This window comes from Acyrthosiphon pisum, chromosome A2, assembly GCF_005508785.2.
Source record: "Acyrthosiphon pisum isolate AL4f chromosome A2, pea_aphid_22Mar2018_4r6ur, whole genome shotgun sequence".
Classification (NCBI taxonomy): Eukaryota; Metazoa; Arthropoda; class Insecta; order Hemiptera; family Aphididae; genus Acyrthosiphon; species Acyrthosiphon pisum.
The window spans coordinates 117,540,835-117,565,268 of NC_042495.1; the positions used below are offsets into that span (position 1 = coordinate 117,540,835).

Sequence of the window (24,434 nt, forward strand, 5' to 3'; positions counted from 1 at the left end):
ACCCCTAGTTGTACCTTACGGCGGCTTTAGAAACATTTTAGGGCCACTGATAAGGTAGTCGATACCAGTCCATACTATCTTAGTCCGTGATTCTAAGATATTTCCTCATAAATATAAATCTTTTAATATTTTTATCTTGAAAGAAATTAGAGTTAACACATATATTTGTTTGGATTAAATTAATTTGTAAATATAATTATCGATTATAGGTTAGGACAAGACCTATAAGATTATTAAATTAAATCAAAATATTAACAAAAAAAAATTATATTATTACAAGTCAACAATTTATATATATAAAAAAAAAGTTGCTTAAAGTTATTTAGTATTATGAGAAATATCTTGTTCCTTCAGATATAGTTATAACTAGAGCTCGGAAGTTGATGACCTTAAAAACAATAAAAAATTACCTAAAGAGTTAAAAAGTAAAAAAATGCAAAATAAAAATTAGTTTTTCAGATTCACATGCTAATGAAACAAATTTGTGGCCAGGAGAGCATCGTCTAAAAAGTTCTAAAAAAAAATGCAAAATGCATCATCTTCCGAGTCCTAGTTATAACATATATTTGAATATAATATAATAGACTTATAGTCTGGCATAGAATAATAGGATATATATTATACGCGATTAAACTGTTAATAAATTTGTTTACTAAAATTATTTTTAAAACTATTATTAAATATTGCAGTAGTAAAAATATATGATTATAAATAACAATAATTGTTATAAATTACTAATAATATGATGAGCAGTAAATGATAAAATCTTTTGTTGTGAAAGGTTTTGTTTATTATTTATTTTTCAAAACTATAATATTAATACATTTCAGACTGCATTTTGTGTAACTGTGCAAGTATGACGTAATAACATCCATTTTGGTTTGTTTTAGGTTTAAAATGTATTGAGAATTTGAGACTTTTTAGGCTAGCCTAACCTAACCTAACCTAACCTTTTTGGGTCCACGACTCTTCCGATTTTCAAAACAATGTAAACGACTTCCATACGAATAATGAAAATAATAAAATAAACAAATTTACATTATTTATTGCTGATGTGGCTCGGTTTATAATAACCTACGACACACATAATACTGGGAGCCATGAGGCATAGGTAGAAAATCCCTGATCTATAGTATTTTGGTATACACATTTTCATATTTCAAAAAAACTGGCCATTTTTAGATAAATTAAGTATTTTAAAAAAATAGCTTTTAAATTTAATATTAAACTCTACACCTGTAACATACGTCAATCCTGGTTTCTTAATATATTATTTATGAGCCTTTACATATAAAATATTAACATTATTATTAATATACCAAATAATGCAATAAATATTAATATTATTCAAGAAAGAAAACTATAAGTTCTTAGTACATACATTTAGCATCCTATGGTGTCTTGATTCCAATTAGTGTGTTTGAAATTATTTTTAATTTTGTCCTATTTAGTACCATTTATTGAAAATTTTTCCTATTATTATATTTACTTAAAAATTTTAAATATTAAATTAAACGATATAATTTGGTAATTTGTATATTTCACTTCATTTTTGTGTTTATAATATTTAAGAAATAACACAACATTACCCAAAGTAAATTGTATTTTATGAATAAATACAACAAAATATTACTGTTTGTCAGTTAAATTAGAAATCACAAAGTTGTAAGTTCATATATTTGTATGTGTTTATTACAGAATTTATACGAAGGTTCAAATGGATACAAATTATTAGAAGATCAAGCTAAACAGTATTACTTATCAAATGTAGATGAATATTTATCATCTCCATCAATTAGTCAAAGAATTAAAAATATTTTAGATAGTGTTACTGAACAAGAATTAGTTCAGCTAAAAAGCGATATCTCAGATTTAGAACCAGCTGATGATGAAACGTGGTTAGATGTATCACCATCTGATTTAGATCGTATTCTTGAACAGAAGTTTGGATTGAAAAATTCTGAACAATCTTCAGCATCTAATTTTGCTTCCTCTTTTACTGACAAGATTAGAAGCTTTTTGAACCAAGCATCTGATATTAATGGAGCAGATTTTTCTAAAAATCATCTTAGGCAAGTGTAGATTAATTATGATTAAGTGGAATATTCATTATTGCCCACTTGAATTACCTTGCTACTTAATTTCTAGCAACTATACTGCGGGCCACGAGAGAACGCACAGAGCTGCTGACTAAAACTCGTCTATGCTTGCGCATCCCCACCATATGACCAGCAGCAGCATTACCCGTCGGTGCTGTATGGTGGGGAAAATGACGGCAGAGTGCAGTCATTCGGATGCGCAAGCCGTATACGTTTGCTTGTGGTCCGCAGTATAATTGTACATATATTATATACTTGTATTTATGATATTCAGTATGGAGACTTACAACATATTATTGTCTAATTGATGATTTAATCATTTAACTAACAGTGATGATTCTGATGATTCGGATGATGAAGATAAACCTGATGATGATAAGCTTTCCAACTTATTAGTTTGTGGACCAGATGTAATGCTTCCAACAAATGATGACAAAGATGCGGTAGCTGTTAGATACAATAAAAAGAAAAATAAAATAAATGAAAAAAGTAATGTGAATTTTGAACCTGAAAAATATGAAGCTGCGCTCAGAAGTATTTTAGGTATGGTTTAAATTAATTACATTATAACTTATAATATTGTTTTTACAAATGTTATTGTTTTTAGATTTTAAAATTCCTGAAGACAATTGGGACGAGTCAAACAGTTCTGACATGGATTCATATGGCAGTGATTGTGATGACATAATGTCAGGTAATAAGATTGTTATTAATTGTGTTAGTCTCAAATATATTTTCTTTATAGTCATTTTCTGTACCCATATTCAATTGGATTATCTTATAATCTTATGAGTTAAATAAATTGCTATAGTAATTATTAAATACAAATTAAACTTCTTTTAATTAATTAATGATTATATTACATTTAAATATCAACAAACATTAATCCAACAGTCAGAGAGATATTAAAATTGAATTTATGTATATTTTTAAATCCCATTACTTGACTTTTTCAAGTCCCATGACTACTTTTTTGAAAAGTTTCTAGGATAAGTTTTGTTTAGTTGTGTAGAACCTTGATAACTCAAATGTCTTTATTTTAAATTGTTGATAACTAAAAGGAATCTCTAAAGTCTAATCCTTCACATTTCAATATGTATCTACATTTTTTTTTTTTTTTTTTTATTAAATATGAAAATATACAACTATACAATTAAGCACAACAAGTAATAGTGATGAAGAGGATTACATAACATGAAATGGCACGATGTAGGAGGGCTCCCAATGGAGCTACCTACTTGGGTATTTTATTAATTAATGGAGGAGGTCTATAGCCCATTTACATGTATCTACATAAATTTTTTTTTACGAATTTACAATATTAGAATTTTTTTGTCCCCGAATGATTTGAATTATTGAGGTTTCATCGTATTCCTTTTAATATGTTGATTGCACATTTCATAATACTTAGATTCTATTTACAGTCATGTCATTTTAAAAATGTTTTCATTAGTGAATATTTGTAATCATATAATTGTATAATATTTTATCCTAGTTAGTTATGCATATTGTATGTTAAATAAGAAATACCTTACACTAAAATTGTATGTATATAATTATAACTCACTTTGAAATTAAAATATCAATAAAAGTTTAAGATATGCCAAGATAATATTCTTGCTTTTAAATTTGATAACAATTCATTAAATATTAAAATTAACAATACATAATATTGATTAATTCTGAACGCAAATTGGTATGTTGGACATTTATTTGTTTATAAACAGAAACAACATACGTGGGTGTAGCGTCCTCTTGTCTAAATATGTAATGGATAAATACAAAATTGAATATAATTTTAAAGGATACTCAAATTTTATAAAAATGTAATCTTACATTATTAAAAAATACTATTGTAACACTGATAAGTAATTTTATTTAAAACAAATAAACAATATTTAATTCAACATTATTTATATTAACACATTGACTTTACACCAATGTCATTCGGTGTCATAAAAACCCATAAGATATTCTTAACTTTAAATTTGATAGTAAATCAATTCACTGTTATATTAAAATTATACAATGTGGATTCTGCTGAACACAAAACTGCTATTTTGAATGTTTGTAAGATAAGGACAATGTAGGTGAAGTGTCCTTTAAATTACTCACTTGATTACTTACTAATAATTGAACAACATTTTTCATTATTGATGTTTAGGAAGTCAGGCTGGTGCTAGCATTTCTAGTTATATGGCTCAAATGGATAAAGAACTAGCATCTACATCTTTAGGAAGTAGTTTTGTGAAAAAACCTACAAGTGACAAAAATAAATTACAAGTATGTATTTGACCTTGTGTCTACCAATATATTTTCTTTTACATTGTTCTTATAATTTCTTTCTTACAGAAAACTGTTAGAATAGATCCTACAGTCCAATGTCAAGACAGCGAAGAAGATAATTTCTCTGATGTGGAAGATTTTGAACCTGTTGACATAGATGTGAATACATTTCAACACATTCTCAAATCATATCAAGAACAGCTTGGTTTACCAGGACCTGCTGGCAACCTTTTAGGACCAGCTGGTCTGAATTTGGGTCAAGAACCTTCCAAATAATTTTATTAAGTACAAATCACATTCTTCTCTTTTAATATACAATTTTTTTTTATACATACATATTATATATATTTAATTCACTATCTAGTTTTTACAAATTAAATAATTCCATGTATTTTATATCTTTTAATATAAGTAAATGTTTCATCATAATTAAGTTTTGAATTACAAAAAAAATCAAATTTTTTACGTCAGGTAATGACTATCTTTTAAAATCATCCATGATAATGTTTATTTACTCTAGTCGTGATTTGTTTCATCATATTATATATTATGAATAAAATCAACTAATTCTATTTGAATTCTCTAACGGTGTTCTGTTTAAAAAATCACCTTTTAGATTCTTTTTGCTTACAGCTCAAACACATATACATCAGCCTATTATAATATCTATACTGTTCTACCAAACTCTTGTCTAAACATTAAAGTCTGAGCACTGTGTGTCTGAGTATCTGTGTGGATACTTTGCGGAAATCAACCATTCAACTTATAAAAATTTGTTTGATTTTTTTATGATAAAATTAACATAAACAAGATTAACAATTAAAAAAAAAAATGATTTTGGTTTTCAAAAACCAAATAATTCTCAAAGTATCATAATAAGCGTAGGTAAATCAAAAATTTCCAACAAAAAATTCATTAACATTAGACGGTGAAAAAAAATGATTTAATTTGCGAGTCATGTTGTTATGAAATGTACGATATCCATTGAAAAGAAAACAAAAACAAAAAAAAATTTGAATTCCTTAAGAAAAACAGGACACATGAGCAATAAATAAGGTAATTTTATAATTATTACTAATTGTATTGTGTCAAATATATAATATTATGATATCTACCGTGACATTATTATTACTAAACCCGTAAATCATTTTTTACCATTTGTATTAAATCCTTACAATAGCTAATCGCCGGGCTCAAGTAAAAAAAAAAAAAATCGCAACTGCAGTATGTTCAAACGTCGAAAACGAACAGATTCCCATGATTTCATTTTTATATATACGTTAATAATATTGTATAATTGTATTTTATTTGTGTCGTTAAAATAAAATTATCGAAAATTACAGTGCGCGGTTTTCTAAAAGTGTACCTACCTACTTACAAAACGATACTTAAGTGGTTGGGACGGGGTATTAAATGGGATTTCGATAAAACCCAATAGACGGGGTGGCCTGTCAGAGACGAAAGAGCAATCACAAAACTCATACGGACAGGTACGTATAATATACACGTAATAAATAATAATAAATATTAGAATATAGGTGCGCGCGTGTGTGTACGCGAGCGGCGTTAAAACTTAAAAGACGCTTCACTGATAAGTGAAGACTACGCGGGCAAAGATCATCGGAAACTAAATATAACAATAATAATATATGTGTGCCGATAAGCTTGATGGACCGAATGATGTGTGTGTGCGTGTGTGAGTGTGTTAATTGATTCGGACAAAAAAATATAACCGATAATGTTCCAAATCATGTTTTTGAGCGGGAGGATGGGCGGGGATAAATTATTATTATTATTGTGATTTAGACGATTAGTATGTTATAAAATGGAGCAGACGAGCAGAATACCTATTAAGTTTATATTATTTTAATCACCGTTTCAGTTGGTCGGCAGTTGTACGTTCGGTAGGTTCAGTTTGATATTATAATATATTGGACATCGGTTTCCCGAGGCCTGCGAACAGTTTAGATCTTAACATTTTAAACCGATTTTCGCGCGCCATCACGCTATTATTATTTCGCATTCCGTCGCGGCCCTGGGTGCAAGTGATCGAAGACCAAACAACAACGACAATATAATATACCTATCATGGACTTGATCAAAGTGGCACTAGACCACAACGACGCTGCATTGGAAATGCAATGTGACTTGGAAGACGAGCCAGAGAATAAGGAGCGCGTCGACGATTGTCTGGCATACGGCGTCAACGGAAAACCGCCATCGTACCTGACACCGCTGTTGGCCGTACAGGTAAAATTATGCAAATATTACAAAAATATATAATTTGCTTAGATCTTCTTTTTTCATTGGCGACTCCACCACTCTAAACGTAATGGTACCTAATATCTATTAATTATCCCGACAACGATGCCTGTATTTTAAATTATAGTTCTTCAACAATGCATAGGTATTGTTTTTTTAAATCTGAGATTTTTTTTTTTTTTTTTGTGGGGGGGGGGGTAGAACATTAATCTTAATAATATAATTATATTAATTTAATATTTAAGAGTAGGTGTTTTAAAATAATTTTAATCAGTTAAAACTAAAACTATAAAATAATTATCCACATTTTGTCTAGTCAATCATTGTTGGTTCTTACAGTATTTTAAAAATAATCTAATGTTTAACACATCTTACACATCTGCAATATAGGGTGACTTGGTAACTTATTATAAATACCTATATTTATATATACCTATGCTTTATTATTCATAGTAAAATAATTATACATATATATAATGTAATGTGTGAAAATATGAATTAAGGACACACAAAAAATATGTATTTATCATTATTGTTATATACGTTTTGCAGAACGTAGTGACCACTTTATGTTATTTGATCTTCGTGTATAATATTCTGGCTCCAAAACTATGCATTTTGCCGGAAGACCCGGCACGAGCACACTTGCTGGCCACGGCCGTCATGATGGCCGGCATCGGAACCGTGATGCAGACAATTTTGGGTGTCAGGTGAGGATATATAAATATATAATACATATAGGTATATTACTTAATTATTTTCATTGATCATATAAATTTAGGCCTACAAAAATATAGTTATAATATTTAAAGGTTAAGAAATATAATATAGTGATATCTTTTAGATTGTGAAGCGATGAATGTATTGATTTTACAAAAAAATTGTGTTTTTCATTTATATTTTATAATTTGTGCCTTTCATCACCGTTTGGAGTACTTAGTGAAAATGCTTCAATTTTCTACTTCAGAATCATTTCTGGTAGAAAATTAAATTTAGTTGGTACTTTGGAATGCAAAAGATTGCAAAGGAAAATTACGATTTTTACTTAACAGGCAAATAAATTACTTTATTCACAATAATATCATAAAATATAGGTACTTTGTATACTTTTAATATATCATAGGCTGACCGTCTTTCATCGGAATCGTTTTTCGTATACAATGATATTATATCATTGGATTCAAATTTAACACCCATCCATTAAAGTGACCCCCTTGTACAGCAGAGCGACACCCACCTATACCCACCTTTTTTTCCTTTAAAATTAAGTTTTTACCGTTATCTGAAATATTACCGTTGACAAAATACAATTGTTGTATAGGCGTATAGCGTGTCACTGATATTTCTTTGATTTTATTTTGTTTTTATTTAAGTTAATTGTAAATATTATTATTTATTTATATAAATAGTTATTAAACCATAAACTATATAATGTAATGAATAAAGAAAACTAAAACGATGATAATAATGTATATAGTATTATATTTATTGTATTACTATCAGAACTATCAGAAATCCTTCTCAATTGCAATTTTTTACTTGGTATATTTGGCGGCCATTTTTAATAACGCTCCTCAGAACTGTAGCTCTCTTTTATACAGCTAGAGTCTAACTGATAGGTAAGTAAGTTAGATTATATTATGAAAATATATGTGTCTTGCGATAAAAATATCATTCCGTATATACTTATATTATTATTACTAATATGCATTTGCATAAAAATCCGGGCCCTAGTTATTAGTATTATACCTACTATTAAATTATATTATATTTTAAGTTCTTTAATATTATATAGCATTATTTTTAGTGTATTATGAAAATCTAATAAATATAATATTAAATAGGCTTCCGATCGTGCAGACCAGTGGATTTGTGTTCCTTTCCTGCACACTACCCATATTAGATTTGCCGGAATGGAAGTGTAATAGCAACATCGATCTGTTCACGATGGGTCCCGAGGCCCGTACGCAGGTATGGCATCTCCGTGTTCGGAACATCCAAGGCGCTATGATCATCGTCGGTATCATTCAAATGTTTTTGGGGTACTCTGGTAAGAATATATAAATAACATTAAAATCACTTAAGCATTAAAACAATTTTCCTGTATAATATACACTATACATGGCCCATCATACGATTTCTGGTTTCCCTCTAGTTATAGTTTTAATAATTAAACGGGAAAACGCGATGGGAAAATGTTGTAATACTGTTTACTGTTATCAGTATTAAATATTATAATGTTTATAACTGTTTAAGTATATTAAACTGGCCATATATAAATTCCTTCTAAAACCAATCTAGACTCATAATTATGGGGAGATGCAAACATTTTAAATCTGAAAAAAAATAATTTCAAAATATTACCAAAAGCAAAATAACTAATTTCCCATCATACCTACATAATATATCTTATCACAGCTATCACATTGATTTTCATTTAAACACTGTTCAGAACAAAACATAGATCATCATACAAGAGCTTCCAATTTTGGCCGTTTTGGCTCCTTCACTATAACACCCTAAATTGAAACCGTATCAACTAATGAAACCCTTGGTAATCCTGCAAGATGCTTGAAGTGCAGATGATGTAGAGGCTACTTGCTAAACTAACATAATATTATATTAACTAATAAATAAAAAAGAAAACTGTTGTAATATCGTAAATGGGTTGGTTTCTTTCACAATTTGTTTATGCATAATTTTATTCAGCTCATATTCTTATTTTACCATCAAATACAGACTGTGCATATATCAAAATAATAAAAATAATAAAGGTTTACTGTTAACCGTGTTTATCAAGTATCCACCCACCCAATAGTCTCTGCCGCAAAGCGCAAGCATATTTTAGTACCTACCTTAATGTACCTACATCATAAATCCAACTTTTAAAATATAACTGCCTTTAGCATTAATTGCCTGGCTAAATTGGGGATATTTATTTCGGAGAACATTTTGCCCTAGTTATGCAAGAGTCTATTATGATTAGGGTTCTGAATTTGAAAATTGAACTTTTTTCTGAAATTTTTCACCGTTCTTGAAATATTTCAATGAAATTATGAAAAATATTTTTACATCTTTTAAAAGAGTTCGGTTATAGATGATTAGAAATAATATATTGATTACATACTTAGAAATAAAGAAAAACATATTATTTTTGTTGATTTATTATTTCATAATTGTATATTATATATTATGTTGTGCTGAAAAATATTCCTGGTATTATTTTGGGAATAAAAACATTTTTTATATGAGTTTTAAAATATTGTTGTATGCGGACCGTCAGCGATCCAAAAGATAATGGTTTGAAATAAATTTGAAGTCAATTCCAACAGTGAATGAAATAATAGTGTATATTCAGTAATTATAAACTGTGCAAAAGTCGCATATGTGTGTGCATGTGGCTGAGTGATGTGAATCAACTTTTAAAAATGTTCACTTAGAAGTTGACGACTATAAACTTTTAGATATAATAAGCATTTTATTTTTATTTTTCATCGAAATGAAATATTTCAAGAAAATAAATTTCATGAAATTTTAAAACCCTAATTATGATGAAACCCTGCAAAACACTATCGGTTATTCCAATGATATATTTCATGCGCGTTACCACTTAACAGTTGGTGTATTATAATTTATTTATTATTTTTTCATTATCGACTAAGCCTCATTGAATATACATGATCATTGTTTGTGCACATAATACTGGATAGATAAACCAGCATCTTTTTATGTTTTTTTATCAAATTGAAGAGTTTAAATATACATTTTCTCTAAACAATAATTCTGCCTCCATTAAATATAAATATTAATTGACTAGATTATTTTAGTTTCTATTGCTCTTTGGCCATTTCCGTCACATTTAATTACATAATTAATCGTTTGATATGATATTAGTCATCACTCATCAGGCATTGTTTCTACTTATTCACAGAACATATTAAATTAATATGTACTATAATATGATTTTCTTGAGATTTAATACCATTGATCCTCAAATCGTCTTTACTTTTATATTTATTGAAACTAATATGATAATAGCAGTGTCCTAACTCTTGAATAAATTATTATTGTGAATGTGTTTTTTTTTTAATTTTTAGTAAAAATTGTTTTTTGACTGCAGAAAATCGTGGATTATTCCAAGTTATAGGTGTAGGTGATGGTTCATTATATAGTTTATATTATATGTAGAAGAAAGTACAGAAAAACAGAAAATATTATTTTTTTTTCATCAATAATATAATTAATATGTACCTATATATGCTTATTGCTTAAATATTATCACTATCCATAACACTTTCGTTAGAATCGATCATTCACCTAGTTAGAAAATCATCTATTTACCTATACCCTAAATGTCATATATGTATGGGTTGAACTGATCGTTATATCATCATTATCGGCGACACATTGTACCTATATCCGCCTGTTACACGTTATTATAGCAAACAACATTTTAATTGTGTGCCGTTGTCAACCAATCTGCAGAAAACCAGACAGGCTTAAGTATGGCGGCAACGATGATATTAATACAATTTTATACTACCTTAGTACTGTGCGTATACAATATAAAATGTTTATACACCTATATTATATTGTATTCAATATTGAACCTATTTCCGGTCATTTGGAGACCTCGCCTATAATAACCTAACCTTTGTCGCCAAATAAAATAATAATAATAATAATAATATACAAAGGTAAGATTATAGGTGATGGCCGATGGGTGGGCGGTTAAAGGTTAAAGAGACTTCTTAATATTCGTGGCATAAGAAAAAAAATGTCTCAACATAATAGCATTGGGATAATTTAATATTCAAAACTATAATTTTATATTTAACTATTTATTACAATATTGAATTTATATAGAGTACGGTCTTGTTATTTTAAAGTAACAATATCTACAAGAGTTTCATACATAAAGTAAAATTAACACTTATTTTTATTATTAAAAATTATGAAAATAATTAAAAATTATAATAATGTATAAAAGTAAAATATGTTTATGGCCAGAATTTGGATCACTGTTCGTCTCTCTCTAACCCTCATTTTAAAGTAAAAAAAATAGATAATTCACGAGTGAATTATTATTTATTAATTATTGTCATTTGATAATGTGTGATTGGCAGTGAACAACCACCTTGCCAGTTTCCCTTCATTATCATACACTTTTTAAACTAAAATAAAGCATATTTGTATATCGGTGACTGGGGCGTGCAGTATAAATAATACCCTATTAATGAATGATTGTAATTAATATTCCAATAAAATAATGCGATACAAATATAAGTTATAATTTTACATTATTATAATTTATATCCAATGCGTCCAGGGAATAAATGTCCTCTAAAACGGACCTATTGCCTATATGCCTTATATACCGTGGTCGGATTAGTCCCCCCCCCCCCCCCCCCCCGGGTGCTTGGGAACCGATGTAATTGCCGTTCCGCATATTGAACTTTTTTTTATTATAAATTACTTAGATATCACTTATCAGGTGTCACGTTGAACTAAACGTATTAATTGTAGACTCCTACCAAAAAAATAGGTTAGATTTGTTGCTACCTCGAAGTTGTTCATCGTGATAAGTGCCTAAGGAGCTTTATTGTTAGCACCTAACATTAAAAAAATGCTAGATACGCCATCTGTCTATATAGTATATACCAAGTATTATTATTTAGTATATATAATACATTATGTAGGTACCTATATATATTGTATATTATAAATATCACATAAATATTTTAATAATATAATTATAATAATTGATTGTTATTTTTATTCTTGTCGTTATTACTTTGCAGGCATTGTCGGAAAATCGCTGAAATACATCACGCCGCTGACCGTAGTGCCAACCATGTGCCTCATAGGGCTGTCGGTCATCGAAAAAGGAGTATTTCTCATGTCAGGAAATTGGACTACGGCCATCATGTAAGTTATATTATAATCATAAATTATATTTTACTATGTATAGTTATCTAAACTTCCAAGTTACAACGGTTGATCTCTATAGAAACTGAGTATATACAGTGTGTAATCACTAATTGAGAACACTCAATATCTTTGAGTAGGACAATGCAATTTGAATTCTGTTTTCTATTTGGTTGTTATGACATAAAAATACATTTTTTGATGGCCTATGAATTTTTTAAACTTAATTAGACCTGCGCATGCGCAATACAACTTTTTTTTCTTATGACAACCACCTATTTTAACTACTAATTTTTTTTTTGCCTAATTTTTTAATGCATTTTGGTAGTTGAACCAACTTTCTAAGTCCAAAATTGACCAAGTTATTAATCAAAATATGCGCAATTTTCAGTTTTTTCATTGTAATTCTGAAAATAATTGTTCTAAAATTTATTTGGATTAACATTTTCATTACTATTAATTTAGACGATATTTAAATGTTCGGTATTATAATTTTCACTTTAATTTGTGAACTATGATGTAACTAAAATGTTTAGAACAATTATTTTCAGAATTACAATGAAAAAAACTGAAAATTGCGCGTATTTTGATTGGCTGTAACTTGGTCAATTTTGGACTTAGAAAGTTGGTTCAACTACCAAAATGCATTAAAAAACTAGGCAAATAAAAATTAGTAGTTAAAATAGGTGGTTGTCATTTAAGAAAAAAAAGTTGTATTGCGCATGCTCAAATTTAATTAAGTTAAAAAAATTCATAGGCCATCTTAAAGTGTATTTTTATGTCATAACAACCAAATAGGAAACAGAATTTAAATTGCATTGCCCTACTCAAAGATATTGAGTGTTCTCAATTGGCGATTACACACTGTATACTGACTATATACGTTCTGCCCGATAAAATATAAAATATTGGGTTATCCACACATCATATCATTATATCAACACATTTTCGAGCATAATATTTTTGGTTGTATTTTATAACTAAAAAATGCGCTGTTTTACACAAAATAAAAATGTTCCTTTTTCAAATTTTAAAGTCTTTTTAATGATGTTTAATATAATGTGTATATACATTAATATAACTTAAAATACCGCGACGGCGTGACGTCAAACATCGATTAAAAAGCGTTTGGGTAAGGTTGTGATATTAATCGTATTGAAATATATTACAACCAATTAGGTATTTAATGATAAAATTCTTAATAAAAATATTTTAATGTAAAATTAAACACATCAATCGTTTCCATTGAAAACTGTTATTATTCCATTAGAATTGCTGCAAGTTACAACTTTATTCCTCGCTTATTGAAATATTCGCATTATTTTTTTTACGTCACTTTTACAATTTTATACATTTTAATACCTCTACCTAATTGAAAACTAACGCTCCACATTTTAATAGATATAATTATAGTTATTAAGGCTGTTAGTAAGTGGGGCAAATTGGAATTTTTGGTATCGTGTATTTGACATTTGTGTGTAAATATCACTTTTTAATCTCACTCCAATAACGTGGACAATATTTCCAAATATCTATTTTCTAATGACAAAGAAAAAACTGTACCTACCAGTACACTCAAATTTCCTCCCATACATAATAGAAAAAAACGCTGTAGGAAATTTGAGGGTCCGACTAGAGAAACTGGTTTTTTTATTGGAATAGCCTAAATAAAAATCTATAAATCTGACTCTCGATCATCGGATTTGTTTGTAAGTGAAAACCTACCGCCATTACAGGAACTTCGACATTATGTCATATATTTTACAATATGTTTCCCATAAGTTAAGTTTCTAATAATCGTTCTACAATCCTTATCGGTATAATACGCTTACGACATTTAACATTTTGAATAACACACAATTTTTAGAAAACTGTTTAAAAATATATGAAAAAAAAAACAATAAAATGATCAGATAAAATGAATGGATTTACGAAACACATAAAAGAGATAGTAAATATTTCTTAAAATTTCAGTATCATATGAACAATAAAATCTGTCGAAAAGTGTTTTATAATCTATTTCAACCTTGAGCATTTTTTTTTAAATTTTTACTGTGCGTGATCGAAATGCCTTTATTATAGTTTTAACTTTTAAGTATTATTAATAAATATATATTAACATTCTTATATTTAAACAAGTAATTTTCATATAATTATCATCGTATAATTATATATGACGCTGTGACCAGTGTACTTTGTAAGATAATACTGTTTGGTTAATGGCGATAAATAATAAATAATATTATATTATATATATATATATATATTAAACAAACAGTATTATATATGAATATTGGTATAACATAACTTTATTCAGCACTGAATACTAATAATAAGATTTATTTTCTTGACTTTGATCGATGCTGATCTCAAATAACTACAATCGTATTAATTCACATGTTTTATTGTGTTTACAGGACGTTATTTTTACTGACATTATTCTCGCAATATTTGCGAAAAGTCGCCATTTCCTTGCCAGTATACTCGTCTAAAGGTGGATTGTTCATAGTGCGGTTGAAAATTTTCGCACTGTTTTCGGTAAGACACAGATGATCTCCCGCGCATACGATGAACTTTGTTGTTTATTTATTAATTTAAATTTTTAACCAGATATCACTCAGCGTGGGCATTATGTGGCTCGTGTGTGTTTACATGACTACCAAAAATTGTCTATTACCATCGGACCCGGCGAATACAGAATCGAAGGCTGGAGTATTGCGCAACGCACTGATGTTACAAATTCCTTACCCTTGTAATAAAATATTATTGGGAATTCGTTTCAACATATTAAGAGTTCTGCTTAAAGATACAAAACGTGTTTCCATTTTATCGTGTCAGGGGTATTTTAAAAAAAGTAAACTCTTTACTTTTTCTGATTAATGTAACACATTAATTATTAATTAATGAACGGAAATCTAGAGGCCACACAGTCCACTTTCGTGATAGATCACTTTCAAACATAATTCAATACACCATATTACACCCTTAGTCCGCCAATCAATAAGAAAAGGAAAATAACTCGAGCTCAAAATTTGTTGACACGAGTTATACTCGTACTTATACGCCTATATTATTATACCAATACTAATTACTTTACCTGTTTTTATAGTTCAATGGGGTTGGCCGACAGTTAACTTGACGTCGATATTGGCCATGTTACCCGCGCTATTCGCCAACATTGTAGAGTCTGTCGCCAATTATTACACGTGTGCGAGATTTTCCAGTGAGTATAATATATTATGATGATATTATTTATTACCGACATACATGCAGGAGAAATTTAGGGGGGGCTTGGAGGGGCTTAGCTTTTCCAATATTAAATTTAGCCCCACCAAAAATTGTATTTTAATTGATGTATTAAATTCTTTATTAATTATTTAATCTTATAATACAGTAAACGTTTGAAGAAATTATTTTATAAAGTTTAAGGAACGACATTCATTATTAACGTGTTTTCCGTAGTAGATAATCGGATCCACACACATAACATAATATATAGATCTAATAAATGTATTAAAAATTAGTAATTACAATAAATTACGAATAATATTTCAATTTGTCAAGAATACATAGTTGATACTCGATACTAGTTTTTTTTTTGTAAATTTCCAATTTCGAATCGACGGTTACAATTATAATATAATATATATAAGTACCTACAGTGGCATGCTCAGCTTTTTCGAAAAGAGGGGGATATTCAGTTTTGACTTGTCACACCCCCTTCCACTGAATATATATTTTAATTTACGTTATCCCCCTGAACAACTTAAAATAAAAATTTTAATCTTCAACTTTAAACTTCAAACTTTTTAATAAATTTAGACTTTCAAATTGAAATATTAATAAATAAAATGTTTCCAATTCGTAAATAAATAATATACATGTAGGTTTATTTTAACTATATAGTTTACTATATAATATTTACTGTATATTAACTATATAATTTGTATTAACTAAAGAAGAATTTCTATTTTCCTTGGCTTCTTGGCCATCTCATCTAACACTTCATCTGGTTTAGGAATTAGGAATGGGTAATGTAGTACAAATCACAATGTTATATTATATACATAATACAGGTAACATATTATTCAAAATTAACATATTATAAAATGTAAATTAAGATTTCAGAGATGTTACAATTACCTAACCTAAAGTACTATTTCAAGTTTTCTTGACCTTTTGGACGAATCATCTAAAATTTCATCTGGTGTAACATTGATATCTTTATGTACTGCCAACAACGTTAATCCATTCAAACGATCGTATTTTTTGAATGTTAGTTGGACATTAGTTTAAGTTTAAAAGAGTTATACTTCAAGCATTGAGTTTCTAGTGCATGTCTTAACCCTCTTTAACGTTGAAAATATTCTTTCTGGGGTGGATGTTGAAACAGTCAGTACACATAAAATGTTTAATAGCTTATTCAAATTCGTAAAAATAAAGGAGCTACAAATTTTAAGAGCATCCAGGCCAGTTTTAATTACTTCATTATTTTGCAATAACTTTGTTCGCCAGATTTTTAGTTCAGCTAGACTGTTGTCTTTATTTATGTGTGGTGAATAAAACTCCAGACTCCAGTAGTACCTTAGTATTAGGACTATGAATTATATATACTTTATAATAATTAATAATATGTATGATAATATTTAACATAACTAAAAAATTAAATTAAATTAAAACTAATTAGGTACACATTACACTCTACATTATTTTTCTGAGTAAACCAAAACTATCGAAGAACTATAAATTACGTATAAAAAAAGTTCATGGGGGGGATATGACACCCCCCCCCCACCACCGCGAGCACGCCCCTGAGTACCTAAATGTTGTAATTTGTTTTAATCAAAATATTTTTAATTTTAGTAATACGTATAGAATAGGTAGATGTATAATTATAATATGTACATTAAATGTAGGAAAGTGGGTGAGAAAAAAAAATATATTATGTTATATTATATTAAAATAAAGTAAAGCATTCTAAAGGTATTTTAACTCGGGGTGTGGGAGCAGAGTCACCCATGGGTCAGTTTCATTTAAATACATAAAAAACTGAAATTGCGTTTAAGTTTACATGACAATTTTTAGCTTACTCCTCACTTATTCAACTATAATCCAACTAAGATTAATAATAACTGCTAATTTTTTTCGAATTAAGAACATAGCCAGTCACCTGCTATAAGGCAATGGTGTGCGTGGTATATGAGGTTGTTGATTTAAATAAATTACAGCTGTTGGCCGTTACCAGTCAATAATAATTATTTTTAATTTTCTGAAATATTTTACCATTGTATAAAGTTTTTTTTTCAATTCAATAAATGATGGGTTGCGATGTGCTTGTGTGTGCTCGATATTTATACGTACTATCTGATATAAATAAATTACATCCTTCCCCGTAACAGAAATCCTTACATATTCAATATTGTGTTACCTATATATGGCTATATATATATATGTATAGTAGATATAGTAAGTTAGTACCCTAAATGGTGTTAACAATACATATTTTAATCGTTATATAAATAACCAATAAGCGAGTATGTAAAACTATACCTATATATATGCACTTAATATTTAATGTGCGTCGGTGGCTTATTGTTGTAGATTTGACAAAGCCTCCACTCAATGCGGTAAATCGTGGTATCGGCATCCAAGGTATCAGTACGATTTTTGCCGGTTTCTTTGGTACAGGTTCCGGCGTTAGCTCTTCCAGCGAAAATGTGGGAAACATCGGCATTACTCGAGTAAGTATACCAGTAATAATAATAATATTTAATAACACATCATCGACAACTCAGTATTATTTTATTATATTATCGTTTAAATATATACTATAGAGTATATATTATAGAGTATATACAATGGACATCATTGCACATAATGTTAATCTTGGCCCCATTGACGGATATTAAGTCTCTTTTAGCTACCAATGCAGCTAACTACATTAACTACCACGTCCATGACTGGTAACGCATTGTTCAAAGAATAAAAATTGTATGTTTTAAAATATTTTAGCTTACATAGGTATTTGGTAAAATATAATAATATAATGTACTTAGTATAATATTATGTACTAAACTATCATTACGCGTACCTATTCATAAATCATAAATAAAAAATGTTATTGTTAGATTTTGTTATTAGGCATGAGTTGGTGTGAGGGAGCGGAAGAAAGCTGGAAGGCCCCCGAGGTAGTTTTCTGTTAAAAAAATTATTGGCTCCCATTGGTCACGAAGATTTAGTTCGTATTTTTGCGCTTATATGACAGATCCGCTAGAAAATAAATGTATTAGTCTCGAGTTTCATACTATACATCATATTATTACGTGCGTATATATGGGTTTATATTTTATATTTTATTGTATGTATATAGATATAAAATACAAACGTAATCTCAAATCACATAAAACTATAATACATTAATATCATCCGACAAACATATGTATTATAATCGTAACATTATCCATGTCAATGGTTATCGCAATATATTATTTACTCCAGAGTAAAATAATACTTTACTTTTTTTTTGATCTGGAATAGGTAGATACTGTTGGGGACCTTGTCATAGCGTACTTTTTATATAGTCAAAAACGTCATATGTTTCAATAGCCACCTGCAAGATAACCGATATATTAATTATAAATTATTTCAGTAGTGATTTTTTCGTTTGTTTGATTTTTAGATGCTCGTTAAAATTAGAGCATTTAGAATTATAATTATCTTTACGATTGAAATAATACTGAAGCAAACGTGATTTTCTAAATACGTGGTTAAAAATGTCTGTATAGATTATATATTATATATTATATTATATTATATATATATTTCGCTCATTCACCAATGCCCTGCCCAGTGATTTTAGTCAGCTTATAATATAATCTTACATATAATATCATTTTCTCAAACATTTTTATAATCATTATATTATAAATAATATCATCATACACAACAAACAAAATTTTTTTAGTAAAATAAACAATTATTTAATTCTTTAATATTGTGTGATAATATATCTACTTATGCTTCACAATCGTCATTAGCTCACGTTAAGCGATAATATTTTAGCATCGAATAGGTCAGCATTTATCAAATGTAACTTTGGAAAAATAATATATGGTCGGTAGGTACACGCGAATCCAAACGGTTATTTATTATACTATTTCAATTCCATGCATGCGCGTAGACTGTTAAAAAATTTAAAATACTTATAATTGTGAACTTTAATATAATATAAAGTGTATTATTTTTTTTCCAACACTTATCAATCCATTTACTGCATTGCCTCTATACTTAAATCAATTTAATTCACGGCAAAATAATACTACAGGCGATGGACGCTTTTAGTGAACAAAAAACTCCAACCCCGTTGAAACGAGATTAAATTTTATTTTATTCCTACACTTAATAATTTAAAAATAAATAATAACTGTTATAAATTAAATTCCACACACGATGCGTTCATAAATGTATAATATTATATATTGTTGCGATTGTCGGGTTAAACAATATGAACATAAACTAAAAGTACAACAGTTATATTATGGTTGTAATATTATTTGTACGTTTATTTACTTGTACTATGCAAAACAAGTAACTATTTATTTTACTCAATAATAATTGAATTTTATGTTCTTACATAATAATATAGTAACAGTGTACCTAATATAATATTGTTAGTACATTTATCACATTAATGGAACTGTTATATTCTCCTGCAATATCGTCAGCCATTTTCGCACTAGTAGTGTACTTTGAGTCACCTACACGAACGGCCTTAAAATATGTTATAACATTCAAACATAATAATATTATTTTACAATACACATACACGTACAAATACATCGTTCGTAGAATTTAAAAGACGTAAAATATATATGAAAAACAAAATCAGTAACATTCATAATGATTAATTTAATCCATCTGAAAATTTTTTATCGTGTCATATTTACCGGTCGTTTTTAAGGGGGTTATGTATAGGCAATTATTTAAAAGACTGTTTACGAAAATAAAATGTTTGAAATTTAATAAACATTAAATTGTATACAATTAGTTAATAATTTGCAATATAAAAATATGGTTCGACCGACGGTGCATGTTGTTTATAATCTCTTTACGCCTTTGCATTTTTAAAATCGATCCACAGCCCACAGGTTATACAGGAGTTAGGAAGTGCCCACATTTTTGCTAGGCGTTTAGGTTGTTTTAATGAAAAATTTACGAGGTTTGCATTGGTTTTACCTCGTAAGTCATTTAGAAAATATTATAAGTACTTACGTTGATCGTACATTACGATAATGGCGTAAATCATGGTGTTTCAGGTGTGCAGTAGAAACGTGATTGGACTCGCAGCCTGCATAATGATCGTCGCGTCCATATTTACCAAATTCATTGCACTGTTAGTGACTTTGCCAGATCCAGTACTCGGCGCATTGACGTCCGTGCTACTCGTGTTAATCGGAGCCGTAGGCAAGTATATTTAAATATTACTTAATATGTCATATTATGTCGATGTGCAATGGTACCAATGGTTAGCGTATCATACGATACTATAAATGTAAGGATGCTCATTTTCAAACGGGGACTCGATATAGTACTCTTGTACAATGGCGTGTTGAACTCATTTTTTGTGAGGAGCAAAAATGTATACAAGCTATACCCTTGATGTTGATAACGGCATTTCCAACTCAGCAAAAAAGTTTAAATTAAAAATTTACAAAATATGCGTACATTTGTAATGATTTGTATAATCGGACATGATATTTCTACGATATACCTAGTCACCTAGGTGATAAGGTATTTTGTGGCAGGGGGACCACCCACCAACCAACAATTTTGAAGGAGCAATTGCTCCAAAATAATACCTTCGAAACGCCACTGCTCTTGTACTTTTACAGACTCATATTTTGCACTTATGTGGACGGAGGACTGCCTTTTGGCATATTTTTGTGTCTATGTCTCGTGCGTGGTTTCCTTGTTTTTCTTTGTTTTTTTTGCTGTAGGCACTAGGTACTGTGTACCGAACCAGGTATACATCATATAATATATTGCCCCACACGTGCGATATAATAAATTAAACTTTGGTGCATCTCATTACGCGGAATAGGACATAAACCATCTATTCTAACGGCGTTGGCGGACACATGCTATATTATATGTATATATATTACTAAGTTATTCTAGAAGTTTTCTGCGTTTAAATATTATAATAAATAATAATATATAAATACTTATAATAATGTTTTCTAAACACATTGTTTATTAAATAAAACCACAATGATGGTCTCGTTACATGTGAGTCCTAACTATTTAATAATATATTAATATACAAATGTACTACTACTTTAAACTCAATAGTTAAAACTTCTTGAGGATTAGTTAAATAATTTAAGTGTTTTTTTTTATCATATTATTGTTTAAAATTTGAATTATCTGAAAAAAATTATTAATAAAACTTCAAAAATCGGAAAACATTTAAAATTTTAATCGGAAAAAAAGGTATTATAGTACGACTACTAAAACCTATGTATCTTTGTTATCAAACAATTAATATATTTATTTTATTGTTGATAATTAACTGTCTTATTTATTTACATTGTTTTTACAGCGCTGTCTAATCTACAGTTCATAAATCTCAACTCGTTAAGGAACATGTATATTCTCGGATTGTCAATATTTTTTGGATTGGTAATAATAATTTATTACAAAACAATATGATAAGCTGTTATTGTCGTCCGTTCAAATAGATGGACGGACACATAAATAAATAAAATAATGAACTATTATATTAATCTAAATTTTAAATTAATTTTATTTACAGGCGATTCCTAAGTTCTTATCAACGGTACAAAGTAATACTATCAACACCAAATACGAAACCGTCAACAACGTCCTGATTGTGTATCTGTCCTCTGGAATATTTATCGGCGGATTTATTGGTTTTATTTTAGATAACACTATTCCAGGTATGGTGCAACTTAATTATGGTGTATTTATATTTTACATGCATAGGAACTACTCAATACCCAGAGTCGAAGTTGGGGGGGGGGAGTAAACTCTCCTGATTCTTGTAACAAGTTACTTAACTCTCCAGGGTCAAAGGAATTATAATTTTTTATTATTTACTATAATGTATATTCAATGCAACTAATAATTTTATTATTTTATTAGTATCTCGACTATAATTATAGCTTACAGCTAACGAAATTGATTTATATTATTTTTTATTATTCACTATAGTAATTTGTGTTCTTGAATTTCTTTAAAATTTGTATGTTCATATTATATTCTATATTATAATGATACAATTATATTGTAAAAACTAAGCTTTTATAGACTTGGGAGAGTTTACAAATATACCCTTCGGCATTCACTCTTAAGGTAGGTAGTACTGAATAGACCTGGGAGAGTCTACAGGTCATTAAAATTATGAGAGTCTTCAATCACCCCGGAAATTGATGGGGGACTGCGTGAGGGTCTAGGACCCTAGAATTTTTTTAAACCTCAAGGACCAAGTAATTCATGAAGCACCACTAATCTCCATGGTTATAATAATTTATCAGTAATTACAAATATTAAACCATCCCTGCAGTTGTAAATATCTGCCTGTGAAACTACACTACATAATAATGTTCGTATAGACGCCAATAAACCGCACACAATAATGTGATATTAGTATATTACTGATATTACATATATTAATATATTATAAATTATAATATTATAATAACTACTTTATTCAACACATTACGCATAATTTTACACATAATATCTAAAAATCAATTGTTTCTTAATTATTTTTTTTTTTACATTCTCGTTTAGTCGATGATGATGACGTGATGAACGAGTACCACAATCCCAGCGACGAACTCAAGTTTTCCAACAAAACCGACGAGGAACAAGTATACAAGATTTCAGATCACCTCTACGATAAAATTAATTATTGTTTATCAATTTTCATCTAACACACGTAATATTATTTTGTTATACCCACAGATATAAAATACTAGATAGCTAACAAGACATCGAACATTGAAGTTATCCGCCATATGCGTGTAGGTTAATGTTTACATAATTGTCTTATCAATACGACATGATAACAATCTGATGGTCATAATACTTTTATATCTGACAATGGAATATTGAATAAGGATAATCTTATGTGTTGTCATTAAAAACAATTGCAATAGAAATATATATTTTTTTAATATTTTATAAAAAAACTTTATTCTGTGTGAATAATAATATCATGTTATCATACAGTATTGATAAGATAGTTATGTAAACATTGACCCACACACGCATATGGTGGCTAACTTCAACATCGATTAACCTAATGTAGACAAGTTAGCTATCTATAAAAAAAAAAAAACTGGGCACTGAGAGAACGCTACTCCTTTGCGCATCTAAATGAACGATCTCCGCGTTTCCGTAATTTTTCGCCGCCGTAATTTCCTCCTCTTGTCGACTTATAGTATTTGATATCTGTGGTTATACCTAAATATGTTTATCGATAAAGACTAATGCATATATACTATGTATAATTGTACCTATATTCGATTCGATTGACTGATCACAATTTTTTATTTTAATCATTTCATACTTACATTATGTTTGTGTATTAATTTATTTTTTTAAATTTTTATCATGTTTATGCATTAACTATTTGTTATAGTATTATAAAGTTCGACGACTGCGCGCGCTTGATTCGTTTCATAACGTGACAGAACTATATATTTCCTGTGTCTATTTAAATATAATATTATATATATGTTTTGATAGTGATCGAATTTATATATTATAATTTATAATATAGGCTTAAACATCACGATAGTCCTCAGATCCAATGTGAAAGTTTGGGTCGTT

At 28.7% G+C, this 24,434-nt stretch overlaps 2 protein-coding genes across 2 annotated transcripts in view; both read left to right on the forward strand.

Annotated features, from left to right (window-relative positions):
- LOC100160879 (protein ecdysoneless) overlaps positions 1 to 4,963 on the forward strand; it is a 7,618-nt gene extending 2,655 nt beyond the window's left edge. Inside the window, exons 8-12 of the mRNA XM_001947553.5 lie at positions 1,699 to 2,072; positions 2,431 to 2,642; positions 2,707 to 2,793; positions 4,264 to 4,382; positions 4,452 to 4,963. Coding sequence (XP_001947588.2) covers positions 1,699 to 2,072; positions 2,431 to 2,642; positions 2,707 to 2,793; positions 4,264 to 4,382; positions 4,452 to 4,661 — 1,002 coding nt within the window. The 3' untranslated portion in view covers positions 4,662 to 4,963. The remainder of the gene's footprint in view (positions 1 to 1,698; positions 2,073 to 2,430; positions 2,643 to 2,706; positions 2,794 to 4,263; positions 4,383 to 4,451) is intronic.
- A 499-nt stretch (positions 4,964 to 5,462) lies between these two features.
- On the forward strand, positions 5,463 to 24,347 carry LOC100158812 (solute carrier family 23 member 2). The gene is made up of 12 exons (XM_003242347.4): positions 5,463 to 6,635; positions 7,200 to 7,357; positions 8,492 to 8,697; positions 12,449 to 12,575; positions 14,993 to 15,113; positions 15,186 to 15,327; positions 15,685 to 15,798; positions 18,177 to 18,316; positions 20,891 to 21,038; positions 22,177 to 22,256; positions 22,390 to 22,534; positions 23,391 to 24,347. The coding sequence occupies exons 1-12, from the start codon at positions 6,474 to 6,476 to the stop codon at positions 23,531 to 23,533; spliced, it is 1,686 nt and encodes a 561-aa protein (XP_003242395.1). The 5' UTR covers positions 5,463 to 6,473; the 3' UTR covers positions 23,534 to 24,347.
- The last annotated feature ends 87 nt before the right edge of the window (positions 24,348 to 24,434 follow it).